This window comes from Tupaia chinensis, unplaced genomic scaffold (genome assembly GCF_000334495.1).
Source record: "Tupaia chinensis unplaced genomic scaffold, TupChi_1.0 Scaffold000238_1, whole genome shotgun sequence".
NCBI lineage: Eukaryota > Metazoa > Chordata > Mammalia > Scandentia > Tupaiidae > Tupaia > Tupaia belangeri.
This window is the reverse complement of record NW_006159716.1, coordinates 3,301,467-3,318,753: the sequence shown is the minus strand read 5'-3', so window position 1 is coordinate 3,318,753 and position 17,287 is coordinate 3,301,467. Positions and strand designations below refer to the sequence as shown.

At 48.7% G+C, this 17,287-nt stretch overlaps 1 protein-coding gene across 1 annotated transcript in view; it reads right to left on the bottom strand.

The window, feature by feature from the left end:
- Positions 1–11,502: 11,502 nt before the first annotated feature.
- UNC5CL (unc-5 family C-terminal like) overlaps positions 11,503–17,287 on the bottom strand; it is a gene marked incomplete in the record, with an annotated part of 19,144 nt that continues 13,359 nt past the window's right edge. The window contains 6 exon segments of the mRNA XM_027771884.1: positions 11,503–12,480; positions 14,569–14,682; positions 14,835–14,935; positions 15,761–15,828; positions 16,367–16,468; positions 17,061–17,287. Coding sequence (XP_027627685.1) covers positions 12,255–12,480; positions 14,569–14,682; positions 14,835–14,935; positions 15,761–15,828; positions 16,367–16,468; positions 17,061–17,287 — 838 coding nt within the window.

Here is a 17,287-nt window from a genome sequence, read left to right as displayed (position 1 = left end):
CTGGGCCAGAGTGGAGTTGAGGAGACTCTCAATAGTCCCGAGCCATAAAGAAGGGCGGCAGAATATGAGTAGTGCAGTGGTGGCCCTTGTCCCAAATGTTAGAACTGTGAAATGTCACAGCTGCTCCATTATTTCAAAGACGTGCATGGCTTTACTACAGGATAACCCAAATGTTCCAGCCATCCCTGCCAACAGGGACTCATGTTTGCAAACGTCAATCATGTCGTACCAGTTTCACCTCTACTTGTCACTATAGAGCCTCTACACCACTCCAAATCCCACCCATCCAGGTAGCGGACCTCTGGCTTGACATCCACGAGCCCATTGGCCATGCACCTGGGCTTGCTTCTCACCCCCATCCCATCTGTAGATTTCCAATGTCCTCAGACTCTCCAGGGGTTGCCTTAGCAGGGGCCCTGTGCCAAGCATGGAGGTGACTGGGATCTGGGTCCAAGCACTGTCTCTTGGTATTGGCAAACCCCAACCCAACCCAAATCCACTGGACTCCCCTGGTCTGCAGCCCTTATTTTTCCCAGGCAGAAGGCAAATAAATGCCCACTTCTGGCCATGCTCAGTTGCCTGGCACCAAAGCGAGGCAGCACATGTCCAAGAGAGCTCTTGTGAAATGCACCTGAATTCTCCACTCAGATTTAGAGATGAGTACAAGGATTCAAAATAAAAATACAGTCATAGTAAGAGATAAAGTTTACTGAGCATTTACTCTGTTCTAGGCTCCATGCCAAGCAGCTTATGCAGGTAAACTTGTCTAATCCTGACAGACAGGCGGGCCGTTCTAACAAAGAGACTCAACAACATCCCAATGGTGTAAAGTTAAAAATGTATCTCTCTCATGTAGTCTAAGAGCGTCTCACTGATCAGCAACCAGTGTGCTTCAGGCAGAGTCAATGACCCAGGTTCTTTCTGTCTTGTTTCTCTATCATCCCCAAGACATGGGCCTGGTCTGCATGGTGGAAGCTCGGTCATTGCCAGGCCTGCCTGCAGCCAGGGGGAACGTCAAAGGCAGCATGGAGGAGGCATACAGATTCCCTGGAAGTCTCACACAGATGCTGCTCACATTCTGCAGGTGAGAACTTTGTTACATGGGCTCACCCACTGGCGGGGAGACTGGGCATTGTGTACCCGATGCAGTGCCTTTACAGAGGAAGAAGGGGACATGCATTGGGAGGACAGCTGGCCCTCTGCCATACTCTTTCAAAGGTACCTGCCCAGCTGCTCAATCTCAGTAAATGCTTGCCCAGAGTAACAGCCATCTGATAAATTCATTTCAGCCAGTGAGGTAGAGCGGGGCACCTCTCATATAAAAAAATGCATTTTGTATGTTCTAACAGGTACCCAATGAAAGACAGGCACAGCTCCAGCAGGGTGGGTTGCAGCAGGCCTTTTCAAGTGGCCTTATAGTCATGGTTTCAGAACAGAGAGACTGGGGTTTGAATCCAGGTCCTTCACTTGGCAAAATCGCTGAAGCTCTCAATCCTCAGCTTTCTGTGGGAGGGAATCCCAGGAGATAATAAATGTGGCATGGGCTAGTAAGCTGCAACGGGCTATCACATGTCAGAGGTTATTTTGGGTCTGCAGGCACCTGCACATCCCAATACCAAAGCTGCCCTTTGAAAAGATAACAAGTGGCCCCAAGATCTGGGCTTAAAATGAACAGGGTTCCAAAGGTGAGCTGCAAGGAGCTTGGCAGGCTTGCGTGTGTGTGTGTGTGCGTGCGTGTGTGTGTGTGTGTGTGTGTGTGTGTAAATGCACACACGCTGCTTTAGCCAGCTGGGCCGCCAGACGTTTATGCACATGGATGACTTGATTTCCAATTGAGTTAACAAGTAGTTATTAAACAGTTTCCTGAAGGTCTGTAGTAAACTGGATGCTGTACAGGGACCCTATAAATTTTTACAGTCCTGCATTCTTCAAATATTGGAATAATACAGAAGATAACTGAGGAGTAAGGGGAAAGAAAAGCAAACACTAAAGAAGAAGGAGCCATGGGGAAGAGGAAAAGGAGGAGGGTTTATTCTGCTCGTTTCCAAGCACAAGAGAGTATGTTTGCCAATGAGTACAAACCAATGCATGGGGCACATTACTGAAACACATTCTCTGTCCTAGTCTGAGCTAATACTCGTCACAACAGCCCACGGTTGCCGGGTGCTTCCTAAGGAGCACACACTATGGTACGTGCTGAATAGACACTGTCTCATTTAACCCTGAGCAGCCTGAAGACGGGCACTATTACTGTAGCCCTGCTCTTAGCCATTTTACAGATGCAGAAATGAAGGCAGACAGCTACCAAGCAACTCACTCAAGGCCACACAGCTCAAACATGGCAGACTCAGTTTTGAAACCCAAGCCTGATTCCTGACACTGCAGTTTAACCCCTGTCATCGTGGGCCTCAGTCTCCTCATTTGGGACGTGAGGTTATTACATCCAGTTTCCCTATAAGGTTGCTATGAGGGCCTGCAGAGAGTGAATGCCAGGGTACACTATGAATTTACAAAGTCCTGTGCAAAAGAATTAAGCATCATTGCTCCAAGTTTTGCTAAGACGATTATACTTTAGACAGCCAAAGAACAAAAGAGTTAGGAGCAATCAAGATTAAAGTTGGCCTTCTCTGCTTGGAAACACTTCTAAGGATGGGTGTTTTTAACTTGGAAGATGGAGAACAGTTCCAGGTCTGAGAGTCCCCAGTTGTTTTCACTCCTGACCATTTCATCAGAACATCTAGAAATCGATAATGTAGATGTCACTGGGGACTCTCAAAAAGTCCTATGGAGAGCCACACATGAAGAAAAATGGATTTCCCCTGGACAAAAACCAGCCCCAATTTGCCAGCCATGTGAATGGGTCCCCATGAAAGTGGGTCCTCCAGCCCCAGTCAGACCTGCAAACCTCACGAGAGCCCTGAACCGAAAACTGCGCTGGAATCCCTGACCCACAGAAACAGTGAGTGATAGCAAATGACTATTGTTGTTTTAAGCCACTCAGTGTGGGAGTAATTTGTGTCACAGCAATAAATATCTAATAACAGCCTCTGGTATTTCCTGACTTAGGCACAAGGTTAAAGGGTATTCATTGGAGTTCTTGGTTCCAAACGAGGGACACTCATTCTGGCAAAGGCAAGCTAAAGGGAACTTCCTGAGAGACAACTCATCAAGTCCATGAGGAGACTGGTGGTCCAGGCTTACCATCCGCTGGCCACCTGGCGACAGAACTGTAGTGCCGGCTCAGGGTGAGGAATAGCCAGGTGTGCACACCACCACGGGTCTGAAGAACCACTAGCATTCTGCACATCCTTTCTTAGTTCAGGCTGCTATAACAGAGTACCACAGACTGGGTGGCTTAAACAACAAACATTTCTTCCCTGAGTACTGGAGGCTTGGAAGTCCAAGCTCAACAAGCTGACAGAGCCATTGTCTAGTGGGGGCTACTTCCTGTTTGCAGATGGCCATCTTCTCATTGTATCCTCATGCGGTGGAGAACAGAGAGAAGGGAAGCAAGCTCTCTTGGGTTTCTTCTTATAAGAGCACTAACCCCTGGGACCAGCAGGTGGCATAGTAGTTAAGGTGCCAGACTCCCACATGGCTGATCACGGTTCAAGTCCTGGACCCAGAGGCTTGAAATTCATGCTGAGCGCATGTGCATGTGTACCCAAAATCCTGAGAGGAGAACGGAGGAGAAGGGATTGCAGTGTGGCCATTGTCCCTGTGGGGTGATTTCTCACTTTTGCTTTCTGTCTCTCCAATGAGTACACACACCCTATAGCAAAAAACTCTCTAAAAAAAAAAAAATTAAAGTTAAAAAGCACTAATCCTAATCTTGAAGGTTGCACTCTCATGACCTAATCACCTTTCAAAGTCCCTGCCTCCTAATAGATTAAGTTTCAACATATAAATTTGGAGGGGATACAAACATTTAGGCCGTAGTACCTCCTCAGTCTCAGGATTCAGTGACGGTAGCACGAATTATGACTCAGCTCCCTGGCTGCATCAAGGATTTGCCTTTTGGTATCATTTCTCTCTGAGACTAAGATACTTCCTTATTTGCAGTTTTGCTTTCCACAGTTTTGCTTTCTGCAGTCTCAATTATCTGTGGCCAACCATTGTGCAAAAATAGGTGAGTATAATACAGTAAGATATTTTGGGGGCAGTCAGTGGCATAGTGGTTAAGATGACTGGGCCTCACATGGCCACAGTTCAAGTCCTGTACCCGGTGACCTGAAAAACACAATGGACAGGATGCTGAAGACAGTGTGGAATGGTGTAGGGGTAGGAAGAGTATAGAAAAGGGTAGTAAGAGAACAAATAGAGAGGAATGACATTAGTGGGACACAGAAATGGTTTATTACCTGTTGATGACAACATGTATTGTATTCTCAATTGGTCTGAGAAGTATTTCATGTTGGGTAAATTATTTGTACAAGCAAAATGATACACAGTGGTTGAATATTTTTTTTAAATGAGAATAATAATAATAATCTGGAAAAAATGATGAAAAGCTATTTGATGATGATGATAGTAATGTCTTTGTCTTGATTGATATGCTTGGTATTCCTTCTGGAAAAAGAAATGTAATGCACTGTAAAGACATATGTGATTCAATGTAATATAAACAAGATTATGATAAAATAAATAAAAGAAAAACATACTGTTCATGCTTGCATTGGTGTCCAAAATCCTGAAAGGAGAAATAAAGAAGGGTTTGCAACATGGCCACCTCCCATGGCAGGTGCTTTCTCACTTTCTAAGTCTCTGGTGAGCACACACAACCTCTAGAAAATTTTTTAAAAGAGAAATTTTTGAGAGAGAGAAAAAGACCATGTTCACATAACTTTCATTGTAGTATATTGTTATAATTGCTGTTTCATTATTTATTATTGTTAATCTCTTACTATATTTAATTTATAAATTAAACTTTTTCATAGATAGGTATGTAGGAAAAAAGAGGGTGCCGCATTACTTACAGCTTTTGGCATGCAGGGGGGTGTTGGAATGTACCTTCCACAGATAAGAGGATGTGACTGTGCCCAGTGGGGAAAGATGATTCCTGAAAGGGAGTCAGGGTGCTGTTGGGAAGGGAAATGGGATGGAATTCTCTAAGCCAAAATCAATAAATGTCTTGCCTAAGGGTCATTGCACGGTATTACCAAGAGGAAGGCCTTTCACATCCTTGAACTCATCCTTCTGTAGCCTGTGAGCTGAGAGCTCTACATCCATGGCCTCAGTCTTCACCAGTCTTTCAAGGAGGGTGGCATTATGCCCATCGCACAGATGAGACAGAACCTCAGATACATGAAGTAACTTGCAGGATCAGCATGGAAGTGATGGAACTGGTTTTGACTTTCAGGTCTAGGGGTTCCACAGCCCTTATGAATCCCACATTACCAGGCTTTTAATAGGCTTTTAGGGGATGGAACCACATTCTATTTTATGAAATCAAATACATTTAAATGAGTTCATTAAGACTGAGGCATTAAAGAAGTCGCCTGATCTTTCCCAAGGAAGAATGTACCTGAGTCATATCTGAGTGGCTTGGCTTGAACAAAGAAGGTGATCATGGGAGGAGAGGATGGCAGAGCACACAGAGAACAGAGGTTCAAACTCAGAGCTCACCAACGAGGGCTCCTGCCTGTGTAGTGAACGTGGTCTGCTTCCACCACCTGGCCACGGGTATTCTCTTCGGCCAGAGAACTTCAGGGAAACCCAGTTGTTAACTGTATAAGCACAAGCCAGAAGTGAGGGGTTTTCTGATAGATTTCTAAGACTACCAATGCCAATGGGTCTCCTTCTAAAGACATTTATCTGGGATTCTCAGGGAATTCCCACTCTAATCTTTACTCTCTACCCCAGTAAGGAACTTTCCTATAATCCCATCTATGCCTTTTTTCACCTTCTTCACCATTTCCCAAATATTACTTTGTTTGGAAACTAAATCTATTCCCACCTGAAGATTGATAGCTAATAGTAAGCATAGTCTTGTCCTTGGGCTAATGTCTTTATGACATTATGACACTAACCTGTGAAAATTAATGTTAGGTTTCTTTTGGCCAGGAGCTAAAACATTTCTACCAACAAGAAACTACTGCAGGCTGGATTAAAGCCAGCATGAGAAAGATTACCTAAAGATAAGAAAATAAATGAAGGCCCACCCTGACTCTAAGCACATGGCAACCAGTCAAATATGTACTCAGTAGATGAATAAACATGTTAGACTTTAAAAAGAATAAGGAAGGATGACAGGTCTCATAAAAAAGCATTTCTAGGCTTCGTATTTAATAGACCAATATTCTGTTTTGCTTTAATTTGGGGGGGAGATCAACATAGTAATATTGTGCTTTTATTTTGCCAAGTAGGGACCTTTTAATAAAAGTATCATCTCTCTGATTATCCTTTTGTAAAAAAAATAGACTCATACCAGAGGTAGGGAAGTATGGTCACAGAAAGAATCCTTGGCACATCGGATTGAGGCCTTACTGTAGACGATGTAGTCCCTCTGTAGCCACTTTAGGCACAAGGAATGTATTATAGAGCCTTCATAGTTCACAGATCACTGAAGGGCTGAAACCTAACTTCCAGTAGGACTTCCCAAACCACACCCCAGAACTTACCACTGAGGAAACCCACAGCCTTAGCCGCTGGCTCCTGGGCCACTTCAGCTCCTCAAACTAAGCACCATCTTCATGCCCTACTCAACAGCCCACATCATTCAATTCCAAATCAAAATCCTGATGAGTTCAGCTAGCTGCCAGAAACTGAATTTATGTAGATCTCCATCTGCCAAGGATCCTGGGAAATGTAGTTTTAGTTTCCAGCCTGGACAGCAACAGGAATGTTCATGGAGTTGGAGATGGCACTGAGTAACCAATTCCCCAATGTTGGTGAGCAGTTGCTGCATACTTATTGTCTAATATTCCGGATACAACAACAAATATCCCACAGACTGGGAACCAGCAGTTAGCGTAATGGCTATGTCGCTGGACTCCCACATAGTTGACCGCGGTTCGTGTCCCGGACCCAGTGGCTTAAAACTCACGCCAGGCGCATGTGCGTGCGTGCCCAAGATCCCGAGAGGAGAATGGAGGAGAAGGGATTGCGGTGTGACCATTCCCCCTGGGGGGTGATTTCTCGCTTTCTGTCTCTATGTCTCTGTCTGTCTGGCGAGTGCACGTGCCCTATAGCGAAAACCTCTCAAAAAAAAAAAAAATCCCACAGACTGGTTAGCTTGCAAACAATAAAAATGTGGGACCAACAGATAGCAGAATGGTTATGTTGCTGGACTCCCATGCAGTCGACCACAGTTGGAGTTCCAGACCTGGTGGCTTAAAACACACTGGGCACATGTGCGTGCGTGCCCAAAATGCTGAGAGGGGAATGGAGAAGGGATTTTGGCATGGCCATCCTCCCTGGGGGTGATTTTTTTCTTGCTCTCTGTCTCTGTCTCTCCAGAGAATGTATGTGTCCTATAGAAAAAAATTCTCTTACAAAAAAAAAAAAAAAAAAACAGCAACAATAAAAATAAAAATTATTTATTTCTCACAGTTCTGAAGGACTGTGAAGTCCAAGACCAAGGTACTGGCATAATCGGTGTTTGATGAAGGTATGGTTCCTGGTCCACGGATGGTGCCTTCTCATTTTTCTTTACAAGCTGAAAGGGCCAGGGACTTGTTTGTTTATAAGGCTGCTAATCCCATTTTACGAGGGCTCTGCTGTCATGACCTAATCACTTCTCAAAAGGCCCCCACCTCTCGATAGCATGGCCTTCGGGGTTAGGATTTCAACATACAAATTTCGGGTGATGCAAACATTCAAACCATAGCACTTACAGGATGTGTCAAGGTCTGATCCTCCAGAGCAGAATTTCACTTGGATCTATCAGCATGACAGCCACCTTTAGGGATGTGTGCTTTATTGAGAAGGTTCTAGAAGTCAGGGTTATGACACAGGCACCCGCTTCTGAGGGCATGACACATCTTGTAAAGAGAGCTTTCTACCCGGGGCCACAACAGTAACCACACACAGACTGTAGTGGACATCTGTTATATTTGTAGCTTCTCATCAGCTTTGAGTAGCTCTTCCATATTTGGGTATATTTGCACATTTTAAGTCCCATTTCTTCAGTATTAAAGTCAGAATTCAAACTTCCAGGTGTCTTTGCCACTAGGATTCGGACATATAATCTGAGCTCTGACGATCTGATGCCTCCCTTGAGATCTGACTCAGAAGTAAGCAGCATGAGGAAGCAGGAGGTGCACAGAGCAGCCGTTTTTGCTGTCATGGGCAGCAGTAGAGGCCTCAGCTTTCAGAGGGGTGGCAAGGTCTGGTCTCTGGTTCAGAAGTGGTGTCACTGCTGGTGGCAGGAGTGGCTGCCATGAAGTCAAGTCCATGAGGTCTAGTGCTCATAGCAAGCAGCCACAGTGGGACCAGTTTCCCTCCTTGAGCTGGTCCGATAGCACTTTAAGGCATCATTCCGGGAAACTTTACCTCTAATCTATTTCCTGGTGCTCCAAATGATCATTTACCTTTCAATATTCTTAAATAAATTTTATCTGCCTCAGTCAGCCACTGTGGCTTCTACTGTCAGCCACCAACAACCCACTTGACGTGCTGGGGAATGCCTGCCTTCCAATCCACTGCCTCTCCACCAGGCTGCAGTGTGGGCTATTCCTCATCAGTGCTGGCCTGAACCTCCTCCCCTACTTCCTTCTTGAGCCAGGCACAAAGAAAGGTGGAAGGAAAGTACCCATCCCTCTGACTCCCACCATCCCAGGATCCTATCAAATGAGAATACTCTTCTTCATTGAATTCTTACCAGCAATCTGTGCAGGATTTAGCACAGAGTAAGTACTCAGAGAACGTCTGATGAATGAATAAGTGGTCAAGTACACTATAAATTTAGACTGACATAGATCCATAATCCAGCAGGTGGCGTGGTGGTTAAAGCACTGAACTTACACATGATCAACTACGATTCAAGTCCTGGACCTGACAACACTAAAATCATGCTGGACATGTGTGTGTGTGTGTGTGTGTGTGCACCCAAAATCCCTGGAAGTGAATGAAGAAGAAGGGATACAGCATGGCCATCCTCCCTTGGAGGATGATTTCTCACTTTCCCTTTCTCTGTCTCTCTTCAGTGAATACATGCACCTAACTGCAAAAAAAAAAAAAAAAAAAAAAAAAAAAAAAAAAAAGCAATACACACACAAGAAAAATAAAATCCCCAAGTGAACGCTCCTTGGATCACCAGTGTGCAGTGTCTACACAGGTCTATGGAATCAAAATAAGGGCCCTTAGAAAACTTCTAATCTGGTGGCTTCATTCTGAGCATGAAGAGACTGAAGACCAGGGAGATGAGAGCCAATCTAATTAGCATAAGAGCTAAGGGTAAGCGTTAAGTTTTCTGACACCCACTGGAATGCACCATCTCTTAGCTCTTAGCTTTAGGTGCCAGGAAATACATGCTGGTTGGGTTTGATTTGAGAAAGGAAGGGTCCCCTCTTCCTTTCTCATGCAGCCTGCACCTGTCAGAATTTCCGAGCCTCCTTTTGCCAACACTGGGAATCGCTAGTGAGAAATTGGAATGGGCTGAGATGGGAAGTCAGGAACCCCTCTGGCTTCTATTTACAACTCCAGGAAACCTAAAACTTCTCTTTTCCTATATGCCATAAGGTACAAGCAGTCACCAGAAAGAGACAGAAAGTGGGGGAGCGGAATAAAGGAAGTGAGCAAGCACCCTCCAGGGGGGGTGGCCACTCTGTAATCCCTGCTCCTTTTTTTTTTTTTTTTTTTCAGGACTTCAGGCATACACTCACATATGCCCAATGTATTGTTGAAGCCACCAGGTCTGGGACTCGATCCACACAACTGACCTTAATCACCATGACACCAGCTGGCCTGAGACTTGAAACTCTTAAAATGATCCATTCCATGGAAGGAACACAAAGATGCCTTGTTGGCTTAAGAGGGAGGAAGAAACCCTAAGAGGGAAAACAGTGCTGGACTCTGAAGGGAAAAGATGCTCTTCCTGGTCAAATCTGAGCGCAGGCACCAAGACTGAGTGACTGGCAGCCCCTGGTGGGCTGGGTAGCCTGAGTGGGTCTGGGGGAAGACAGCAGCATAGAAGGGTCTAACGCTGAGGCTCGCTTCTAATGGAAAGAGAAATGAACTTTCCCGATCCAGCATGCTGGACCAAGACCACGTCCACGCTGGAAGCACAGTTTACAAAACGCTTCTCTCCAACCCATCCCAAGAGGTACAATTTTACCAAATAAAACCATTCATCCCCACATCCAAATTTACCAATCCAAGCAAAATGCATTTAATATAACAAAGAAAGGCAATGTTCATATTTTATTATACAATATTGTTCATAGAAAACCCGTTAATATTTTTTTAAATTAAGTACAGAAGCAAATTGTTATTGTTGCCAAAGAGATTGTTTGCCTGCCCTCGAACAAATTAACACCACCTGTTTGCAAACAAAAGCATTGCCACTGGGTCACCAGGAAAGTCGTGATGTATTTTTCTACGCTTTTCTATGCAGAAATGTGTCATGACTTTCCTGACGACCCAACAGAACTGAGTCAAGCCTTTGTTCTCTTTTCAGGACGCAGTCTAATCCTCTCTTTTGAAGACAGTATCTAACACACAGTAGGTGCTGAGGAAACGTTTGTTGACTGAACAGGAGTGCTCTTAATCCCTATCCTTTATTTCCTGACCCTATACCAGAGCTTGATCTACCAAGAAAACATCCCCACCCCTGTATTCCTCGGGTAGCTTAGTCTCTTTCAATAGCCTTTGATATATAACATTGCCTGAGGGGAAGGTGTGAGGGTTTCTGGAGAGAGAAAGGCAGGAAGACAGGACACAGTAACTAGGCACAAACAAAAGATGCTAAGACATTGAGAAATACTACACACAGATTCAGCATCGGAGACCCTGCAGGAGATGATGACAGAGACATGAAGTCAGAGACGCTTCGAATAGTTGGAGATACAGAAGTAAAAAGTTTAGGCAAGGGACCAGCAGTTAGCATAATGGCTATATTGCTGGACTCCTATGTAGCCGACCGCGGTTCGAGTCCCGGGCCCAGTGGCTTAAACTCACACCGGGCACGTTTACGTGTGTGCCCAAGATCCCAAGAGGAGAATGGAGGAGAAGAGATTGTGGTGTGGCCTTTCCCCTTGGGGGGTGATTTCTCGCTTTCTATCTCTCTGTCTCTCTCTCTCTGTCTCTCTGGTGAGCACACACACACACCCTATAGCAAAAACCTCTCAAAAAAAAAGTTTGGGCAAGAACATAATTCTGGAATTTCTTCTCAGCTTCAACGTTTTGTGGTAAAGGTAATGCAGAGAAGTGGAAACACAAGGCATGAAACAGGAGGATGAAGAGATGTTGGAAAGTGCCCGAGAGAGGTGGACAGCCAATTGTGACTGCGGGTCTCCAGGCCTGGCCAGCAACCCTCAGCTCCTCCTGCCCTCACCCCACACCCACCAGACTGGTTCCTAAATGCTCACTTCTTGCTTCTTGCCTAAGTTTCCCTCTCCTGCTACCCCATCTAAAGATCTCTCTACCACTCTGCAAGTCCTCTTTCCCACCGGCCTCTGGGAGGCCTTCTCCGTGCTCCAGCCCACACGCAGCTCCCGCCGTTTCCAGCTGCTAAAGCACCTGCAGTTCCTTCTCCCCGCACGCCCTAACTGCAAGGCATGCTCCATTGCAGAATTTGCCCTCGGCTTATCTGAGCGCATCTGGACTCCCACAAGAAAACTGTGTACTTGCCAAGGCTCCAGATCCTGCTTTATAGATTCCAGTATGCCCCACCGTACCAGTGCGGTGATGGGCTGTACTAAGTGCTCAGTGAATACTTGTGGACTGACCAGTCCCCAAGGAATGGCTCTGAGTGACAGTCCATTGGTCTATTAAATAGCTTCCCGGAGGCTGACCGTGCTGTGGCCATCTCCTGGGCTCCCGCGCCCCCTGCCGGTCAGAAGGGGACCTGCACGCAGGACAAAGTTCGCGGCCGAGATGGAGGTGCTGATCAAAGAGGCTGGCGAGGATACTCTGGACTTACCGGTGGCCCAGAGCACTGGCCAAGGGCTCTAAGAGGGTGGTGGGCGCAGCCAGGAACAGCTGCTATGTTCTCCTTGGGCGTAGAGGCACATGCACCTCCTCATGGCCGAAGTGCTGCCTCCTCGTGGCCGAAGTGCTGCTGCCGGCATGCGTCCTGCACCACCCCAGGGTGCTCAGAGCTTCTCGTCCAGCTCCAGGCCCTGGTTATCCCAGGCGCCCCCGCGCAGGAGGGCTGGGCTGCTGCCGCTGTGCGTCCCGCTCAGGTAGCTCTGGATCGCGGAGGCACAATCCAGCCGCTCCATGACGGTCATGAGGTAGTGCAGCTCCTGCAGGCTGCCATTCTGCTCCTCAAACAGCTCCAGGATGGCGGCTGCGGGGCTGCGCTGGCAGGACAGGAACCTGGCGGAGGATGCAGGAGGAGGGAGGGGCACAGAGGGGTCCACTGAGCTCGCACTGCCCTAATCCCTCCCCTTAGCTCCAGCCCTCGTCCTGTTTCTGTCTGCCTGCAGAGGACTTGAGTGGCCTGCAGCCCCAGGATTTTAAATCTGAGAGTGTCGGGACTAGCAGATGCCATAATGGTTATGTGGCTGGACTCCCACGTAGTCGACCACCGTTCAAGTCCTGGGTCCGGCAGCTTAAAACACATAGTGGTTATGTGGCTGGACTCCCATGTAGTCGACGACCGTTCAAGTCCTGGGTCCGGCAGCTTTAAACACATAAGGCAGTGTGCACATGTGTCCAAAATCCCAGGAGGAGAATAGAGACGAGATTGTGGCATGGCCAACCCCCCTTGGAAGGTGATTTCTCCCTTTCTGTCTCTCTGTCTCTCCAGCAAGTGTGTGTGCCCTATACAAAAAACCTCTCTCTAAAACAAACAAACCTGAGAGCCTCTGGTTTAGGGGCTACGCCTGCTGGCCCTAGTCTCTAGGTCTCAGTTCCCTCTTATCAAACTGAGGGCCTGGACGAGAGGACAGGTCGGATTACGTCCACCTCCAAGGTTCTGTCCTTACCTTCCTACCTATGCTGCTCAATCGTTCCGACTCGCCGGACTCGTAACTGACTCCCTCCTCTCCCAGGCCAGAAAGTCCTGCCCACCTTGCAGGAAACAGTCTAAATCACGGCTTTGACCACAACCCTCTCTTGCTCAAAACCCTTCTAGATTTTCTCCTGCTAACCAAGGCCGCCATGTTCCTGACTTTCTGGCTCATCCACTACCTGGTCTTGCCCTGCCTTTCTGACGTTGTCTCTCCCTGCCACCCTGTACCTCCCATTCTCAGACCTGTCCCTGTCCCAACTTGCACACAACGCACCCACAGCCACCTCGCTGTTTCCCCATGGCGTGGCTGAGCTCGTCTTCTCCATCTCCTCCTCCCTGAGGCCCTTTCTAATTCTCACCTCCCAGGAGGAAGAGACCATTCAGCATCCCTCCCTTCAAAGTTCTGGTTATAGCTGCCACAAAAATCCTTATTATTTATGCATCAGCTATTTGATGTCCTCTTTCCAGGGTGCTATGCAGTACTAGACACATCTAAAAAGGCAAATGGGACGCATGCCCATGTTTGTTGTGTTCTGTTTCTTTTTTGGTTTTACTATAGGGCATGTGCGCTTACTAGAGAGAAACAGAGAGAGGGAAAGTGAGAAATCACCCCCAGCCCCAGGAGGGTGATTGGTCACACTGCAATCCCTTCTCCATTCTTCTCTTGGGATTATTGGCATGCATGCAAATATGCTGGTGTTTTTCCAAGCTGCTGAGGCCAAGATTTGAACTGTGTAGTCAGCCATGGGAGATCCAGCCACTTTAACCACCATGGAACCTAGCTGGCCCTGTGCCTGAATTTTGTGAGTTCTCTGTCCCTTTACCAAAGTCATGAGCTCCCTGGGGCAGGAACACCTCTCATTCATCCTGTACCCCAGTACTTAGCAGTTTCCAGGACATCATCCAGTACTTGATACATGCTTAAATAAATGGCTGGGTATAAAATCCACCCTGTCATCAGGGCCCAGATCTAGCCCCTTCTCCTGGGTAAAATCTTCCCTGACTGCTGCACTCACAGGTTGGGCCCTGGGGCTTTATTCAGAATTGCTCTCCTACTGGTGTCTGTGAGTTCCTTGACAGGACTGTGGTTGTACTGCCACCATTACTGCTAACATGCATTGAGTGAGCATGTGCCAGGTGCCCAGCGACATGCTTTATACACACTATCCTATAATCTGCCACTGTACTCATCAGAGCACGGCACGCAGGCACACTCCACGTGTCCACGGACTCGCAGGCTCATTCATTCATCGTTCACTATTCATTGAGCACCTGCTATGAACCAGGCGCCGTTCTAGGTACACTGTGAGAACACAGTGGTAAGTGGAGAGAGCTGCCCTTGTTTACAAGGACTAGGGTGAGGAGTAGCCATTCTCTGACTTGTATATCCCCCTTTACCCCAGTACTCTCTCCCACCCGCCTCCCATCCACAGACCTCACCCCCTTCTCACCGGATTTTCATGCCGCAGAGCCCCAGGTGAGAAGCCAGGCGGCGCCAGTCATTGCCCGTGACGCTGTTGGGCTCCAGCAACATCTGCAGCTGCTCAAAGAGCTCTGGGGGCAGCCTGAGGCAGCAAAGGATGTTCATGGAGGAAGGGTCACAGAGACACCATCTGGTTCTCCTCCACGTACCCCCCAAAGGTGGTACTGGCCCTGTAGGGACCAGGCAGGAATCCCCAACATCCCCGGGCAGCAGCCTGAGCAACTCCCACCTCACCTATTGCATGGGGGCGGCTGGGCCACAGGGGGTGGTGCTGCCCAGGATTCCTCCTCTGAGGCCTGGAATCGAAGAATTTCCATGTACTTGGTCTCCAAGCCCTGAATCAACAGAGGGGCAGGAAACACACAGAAGAGTCATAAGACCCTCTGAGTAAGGAGCTGGGTGTCTGCCTGCCTTCCTCACATCTCTCCTTCAGCCTGTCACCCAGAGCCACTTTACCAGGAGACACAACCCCACTCCCAGCCTCTCTGCTGGCTGCTTTCCTGCCCACTGAGCTCTTTAGGAACTGGGACATGACGACCAAACAGGGTGCATCCTCGGCCACCAGAAATCCTGGGTGAGGTCATGGGGCAGTGGGAGGTCATCTAGTAACAGAGACACTGAACTCAGGCATCACCTGCCCCTTTCCTCCATTCCCACTTTCTCTGGTGACAGCCTGAGGGTATCTGCCCACCCTCCACTACGATGTCACTGTGGTTCTCCAAAGACTCTCAGCCCTGATTTCTACCTATCTTCCCATGGTGTGAGGGGAAGAGGGAGATGTCTAACTCCCATCACATCTACCCAAGACTCCCTTCCCGGTCACTCTCCTCTCAGCAGCAGACAATCAGCCTAGATGGAAGCCATGTCTCCTTGATGCCCCAGGCTGCCTGAGTTGGAAGAAGGGGTTAATTTGGGGTTGAGTTCTTTTTAACCTCCTGCTAGATCTATCCACTGATAGATAAGGGACAAGGACAGAGGCAACTTGGAGGCTAGATGGTCCAAGTTCCTCAAGAGCTGTCACGGCTGCTCCGTGAAAAATGCCACCCTCACTCCCTTGACTGTGTGACGGGGCTCATACCTACTGGACACCAGAGCTCCCATGCAATCTTCCCAGGATCCCCCAGGCCCTGTCCTCCTTCTGCCCCTCAGCTCCAACTCACATCTTGGTAGGTATGCATGGTGACGATGATCTCATTGACTGGTGCCGAGCAGTCTTCATTCTCATTGGCTGTAAGGAGAAGGCCATGGGACCAGCAGTTGGCATAATGGCTATGTCGTTGGACTCCCATGTAGTCAACCACGGTTTGAGTCCCGGACCCAGTGGCTTAAACTCACGGCGGGCGCATGTGCGTGCGTGCCCAAGATCCCAAGAAGAGAATGGAGGAGAAGGGATTGCGGCGTGGCCATCCCCCTGGGGGGTGATTTCTCGCTTTTTGTCTCTCTCTCTGTCTTTCTGGCGAGTGCACATGCCCTATACCAAAAACCTTTCCAAAAAAATAAGAGAGAGAGAGAAAAGGCCAGAATGGGGCAGGTGAGAGAGGAAAGGGCCTGGGCTGAGACCAGCAGTCAGAGGGTGCTACAGCCAGACGTCAGGGCCCTGCAAAACTGGCACAGGACACTGTTGTCTCCTCTCCCAACATCTAGAGTAGATCCTCACCTCTAAGACAAGGTCTCTGTGCATGGCTGAGGGGGCTGCAGAGCGCCACGGGTACTGGGCGGAAGAGGAGTAGAGAGCACAAGAGATGGACACGGGGCTCCTAGACTACCTGCTTTTCTCCGGAAGCAGAAGGAACGGAAGGGACACTTCCCATGCCAGATGTGGAGATGGGGAACCAGCTGGCAACTGCTGTCATCCACATTCTCCCAACCTGGGGGGGGCAGAGAGCAGAAGACCTCAGAGTGCAAGGCCTCCCACAGGTATCTCCACAGGTTGTGGGAGGCCTGAGGGCAGAGACAAAGCAGGAGTGTCTCCAATGGATGGGAATCCCCTCAGCCTGAGGCCGGGCCTGGCATCTATACCACACACTCCCTGCCAGCCCCCCACACGACCCCCAGAAGCAGCTCCACACATGTGCCCTGCCCACAACCACACAAACGCAGTGGGCCCCATGGGCAATGCTAGCAGCCCAAGCCACAAAGGAAAGAGGGCACGGGTAGCCACTGGGACCTGCTCCATCCAGGGGACGATAAAAACCTCCCTCCCAACACCTGCCCTCCCCTCACACCCTGTCCTGGCAGGGGCCCTCAGGGGTTGGGTGGGCAGTAGCAGAAGGAACCAGAAAAGGCCTGAGGTTCCAGGAGGCAGCAACAATAGCCAGGGATCTCTCTCAGGCTGCTGCTGCTGGCCCAGAAGTCCCGGAAAGAAATGACGCTCCCAGATTTCAGGCAAAGGGGGAGGCCTTGAACCCTTCTTTTTCATGGGCTCCCCACTCTCCAGACCCCAGATCCCACCTGCCTCACCCTCAGAGATGTAGGTGAGCTTCAGGCACTGGTCCCCTCTGGCCCCTGTGAAGTCGAAGAGCTGGCAGGGCCCACACAGGCGTCCGCCATGGGGCTGCTCGTTGGTCACAGCCCACCGCAGGGCGCACGGCGTGTTGTTGAGGAAGTAGACGCGCAGCTGCAGGTGGGACTGCCCTGGCACCAGCGGCGAGCAGAACACCGCCAACTGCAGCCCCTTGCGGGCTTCC